Here is a 3,665-nt window from a genome sequence, read left to right on the forward strand (position 1 = left end):
TTAGAAGCCTGGCACGTGGCAATATGCCTCCAGAGCAGCCAACAGGATATAGATGAGCCAGAGCGTGAGGAACAGGAACACAGTGAGCAGCTTGGCGGTTCGCGGGCCACCCAGCTCGCCCCCGGACACGGAGGGCCGGCGGCGGTAGAGAAGAATGACGACGCAGAAGAGTGCCATGATAGTGAAGAGGGTGACGGAAAAAGCAAGGGAGCCGGGCGGGACCTTAAACTGTTTTCCCTGACTGTTCCAGTACACGGCGGCGATGGTCCACGCCACTCCGATTCCAAGGAAGACGTTAACCGCGTTACTACCTGTAACGTTTCCAATGGACGCATCTGCGTATTGGTCCTGGATGGCTGCCACTTTACTGGCAAAGGTGTCTGTGGATTGAAAAAGAGGAAGGGGGTGGAAAGAGAAATGGAAGAGTCTTTTTATTGCTCAAAGGTTGCTCTTTAATAGATCAAGAGAATTCAAGAGGTCTAAGGTTTAAATCATCTCATAAAACTCTATGGAAGAAAGAACAACTGCAGTAAAGGAGATAACTGTTAGCATAAAGCATAAGTAAAAGCCTTTAAGCAAATGTCTCCATTAATCAAATCGCTTTATAAGTTCATTAATAACATAATACAGATCATTTAAGATCTGTGCTTTAGGATAGTCTGACTCGCATTTAGAGTTTCTGCCGAATCAGAACTCACGCTAATGCAGCTCATGCCATGAGAATTACAGAGATCTCTTCAGAGTAAATCATAGTCCTTAAAATAGTCCATATAATTAAATGCCCTCAAAATAAACCACAGCATTCACACATCCACAGACGAAATGCACCATCATGAAAAGATACATTAGAAACAAAGTTGGCAGCAACATACAGTGCTTAACCATTTTTTAGACCACCACCCAGTGAAGGGTTTGTGCCACAGCTGCCCTAAACTTACAGTATTGGTGATAACAAAATCATTTTGAAGTTTCTGTAAAGGTTAATCCACCAGTATGTGTAAGGCCTTCAGTCACAGTCTTATTTCTAATGGTAAAATAATATAGTTGATGAATTTTTGAATTTGAATTTACAGTAGAGTACAAGAAAGGCAGAATCAAAAAAAATAAAAACGATTATAATTCAGATACCAAATTACAGTTTACTTGCAGCCCTTAATAGAATAAGTTTTAATGTTTGAATGTTGTTTTTCTGACTTCTAAGAGAGGTTGAATGTGCTGGCTCAAATTTGGGTAAAAAAACATGAATAAAGACTCTTTAGTTGTTTCAGATTATTATTTGAGTAATACATGACAATAGTATTTGTAAAACCTTTGAGGAAAATGTGATTTTTTTATCTTAAGGTTGAACTTTGCATGCAATTTCCCAAGTGGTTTAATAAATTTGATATTTGAGTACAGTACTAGTTTTTTTATGTCAAAGACCGGACAAGTACTCAAACACACACTCACCAGGCACAGATGTACCCAGGGCCACAAACACCACAGCTGTGACAGAGTCCTTCAGGCCTACTGTACAACCAAAGTGAGACGCCAGATCTCCGGTGACGGCGGTCAGGACTCCGATTAGAGTAATGGACACAATGAAGCAAGCCCAGCCGTTCCAGTACTCAGTGGGTGGGACAAAGGCAAACAGAACTTTCCAGAATACTGTCAGGAAGTGCATGATGTAATCGAAGCATGAGGGCAATCGCTCTTCTCCGCTCTCCTCCTCATCGTCGTCACCTGAGGAGATAACCATGCAATACTGCATTCAATTCAACTGAATCAATGTAATTGTGCTGTGTTACAAAATGTGTAATGCATTCACCGCAGGCAGGCAAACTGCTTGTTGGTACAAGATGTTATATTATAATTTTTTATGAATACAAATCAGCTTTGGTGCACTTACAGAATGATGGGTGTGTGTGTGTGTGTGTTTACAATAAAGTAGAGAGATACTGACCTGCACTGACAGTAACAGCGCTTACAAACTGCTCCCTCCAGCTACTGCTGCCCACCACCAGCGCCAAGTTTGTCTTCTTTATTAGCTTGTCGACAGTATTCTTACCAAATACACACATAAACACACACATATTAAAACATTAAAAAGACCCATAACCAAAGCCATCCTCTCCAATGTGCCCTTGTACTAGACAAGCCATTGATTTAATATGAATCTGTCTCGCAGTCAAAAAGTATCATAGGTCCCAGCTAAAATGAGTATGCGGGCATAGGCCCGTCAGAATTTTATTTTCTTCAATGCCAGTCTGTCCCAGTCATTTGCCTGTTCGTATTTAGAGGTCTGTGTTTAATCTGGGAAGGAGTAATGAAATGTGTCAGCCTAAAATCTCTAAAAAAACACTGAGCTACCGGACCCACTGTATCAAACCTGTCACCATGGGAGCAGGGAGGCAGGGATTGAGAAGAGGAGCAGAATCACAATCGCTTGGGATTTACCTTGAATTCATAGGATTCTTCGATGACCACCTCTAGCTTAGTGTGCTCTCCCAGACTTGGGCAGCCCATCTTGGCCACTTCTTCTTCCTCTCCTCCCACCGCCGGTTTGTTATCATTAGAGTCTCCTGTCAGTAAATGACAAACAGAAACAAAGCGAAGATGTAAAGTGTTTACGTTTATATTACAGAGCTGAAGCACATTTAAAAAGAATTCACCATGAATGAAACACATCCAAGCAGTTTTTAGTTTTAGCTCCTCGTCTACTAGAAGATCTCAACATCTGTATCAGTGAGAAACTGCGTGCTACAGAGGATGCTGTAAATTTATGAGATCTGGCATACTAGACAGCATCAACTGCCATAAGACAAATCTGCCCTGTAAAGTACCAAAAATTTGCTTGAGTGCCCCACGTGCACGTATATGTTATAACGCTCTTCATAATTTAATCAACATTTGTTGAATGATCAATAGAAAACGTACACAGACAACTCATTAAAATGAAATTTTGTTTACTCCATGCTGGGAAGCGTCACTTCTGTAAATAAGGTGGAATTAATAAGATAAATGTTTTTGTGCCATAAGAACGACAATGACGTTTTAAATATGCATGCCGCTGTGCTATTTTAGCAAATCGTGGGCGGTTAGTCAATAAGTAATGAGTTTTTGTGCCGAACCAGACGCAAGAGTGATGCAATGCTTAGATCAATTTATGATTTTTAGTGTATGATGCCGAAAAAATGCTGCATATGGACATATATAGGTTACTGGAATAGGAAAAACAAACATGCATATATAAATGGCATCAAGATTCTTAAATGGATCGTGTAACAGTATGCAGGTTTGAAAAGAACAAGAACTTGAATTAGAGCAGTAAATATATAATTCATGCACAGAAATGGCCTGGAGATATTGCTCCAACATGGCAGCCTTCTCTGATTCCAGTTACTGTCTGATCATGTGTCCCACTATAACAAGTCACCCATTATATATTCCCCATTGGCTCCCATTATTTTCACGAAGAAAACTTTCAAATGTGTTCTTTAATTATTCAGTAATGGATGTGGAAGCAATTAATGCAATATTAAACAGAGAAACCATTCTGAACCCAGAGAGAGTTTTGCAATGATAGTGTTGGTATCAAATAGAGCTTCCAGCTAAATCTACTGTACTGACCGTGTTTTTGTCCTATCTCCAACAGCACCGGCTCTCCCAGGTGAATGGTGAAGGTT

The 3,665-nt window shown here is 40.4% G+C and overlaps 1 protein-coding gene across 1 annotated transcript in view; it reads right to left on the minus strand.

Annotated features, from left to right (window-relative positions):
- slc8a4a (solute carrier family 8 member 4a) overlaps positions 1–3,665 on the minus strand; it is a gene marked incomplete at both ends in the record, with an annotated part of 25,904 nt that continues 22,239 nt past the window's right edge. The window contains 5 exons of the mRNA XM_079486040.1: positions 1–380; positions 1,450–1,722; positions 1,943–2,042; positions 2,437–2,561; positions 3,610–3,665. The exon at positions 3,610–3,665 is cut by the window's right edge and continues 51 nt beyond it. Coding sequence (XP_079342166.1) covers positions 1–380; positions 1,450–1,722; positions 1,943–2,042; positions 2,437–2,561; positions 3,610–3,665 — 934 coding nt within the window. The remainder of the gene's footprint in view (positions 381–1,449; positions 1,723–1,942; positions 2,043–2,436; positions 2,562–3,609) is intronic.

This window comes from Barbatula barbatula, assembly GCF_947034865.1.
Source record: "Barbatula barbatula genome assembly, chromosome: 22".
Taxonomy (NCBI): domain Eukaryota; kingdom Metazoa; phylum Chordata; class Actinopteri; order Cypriniformes; family Nemacheilidae; genus Barbatula; species Barbatula barbatula.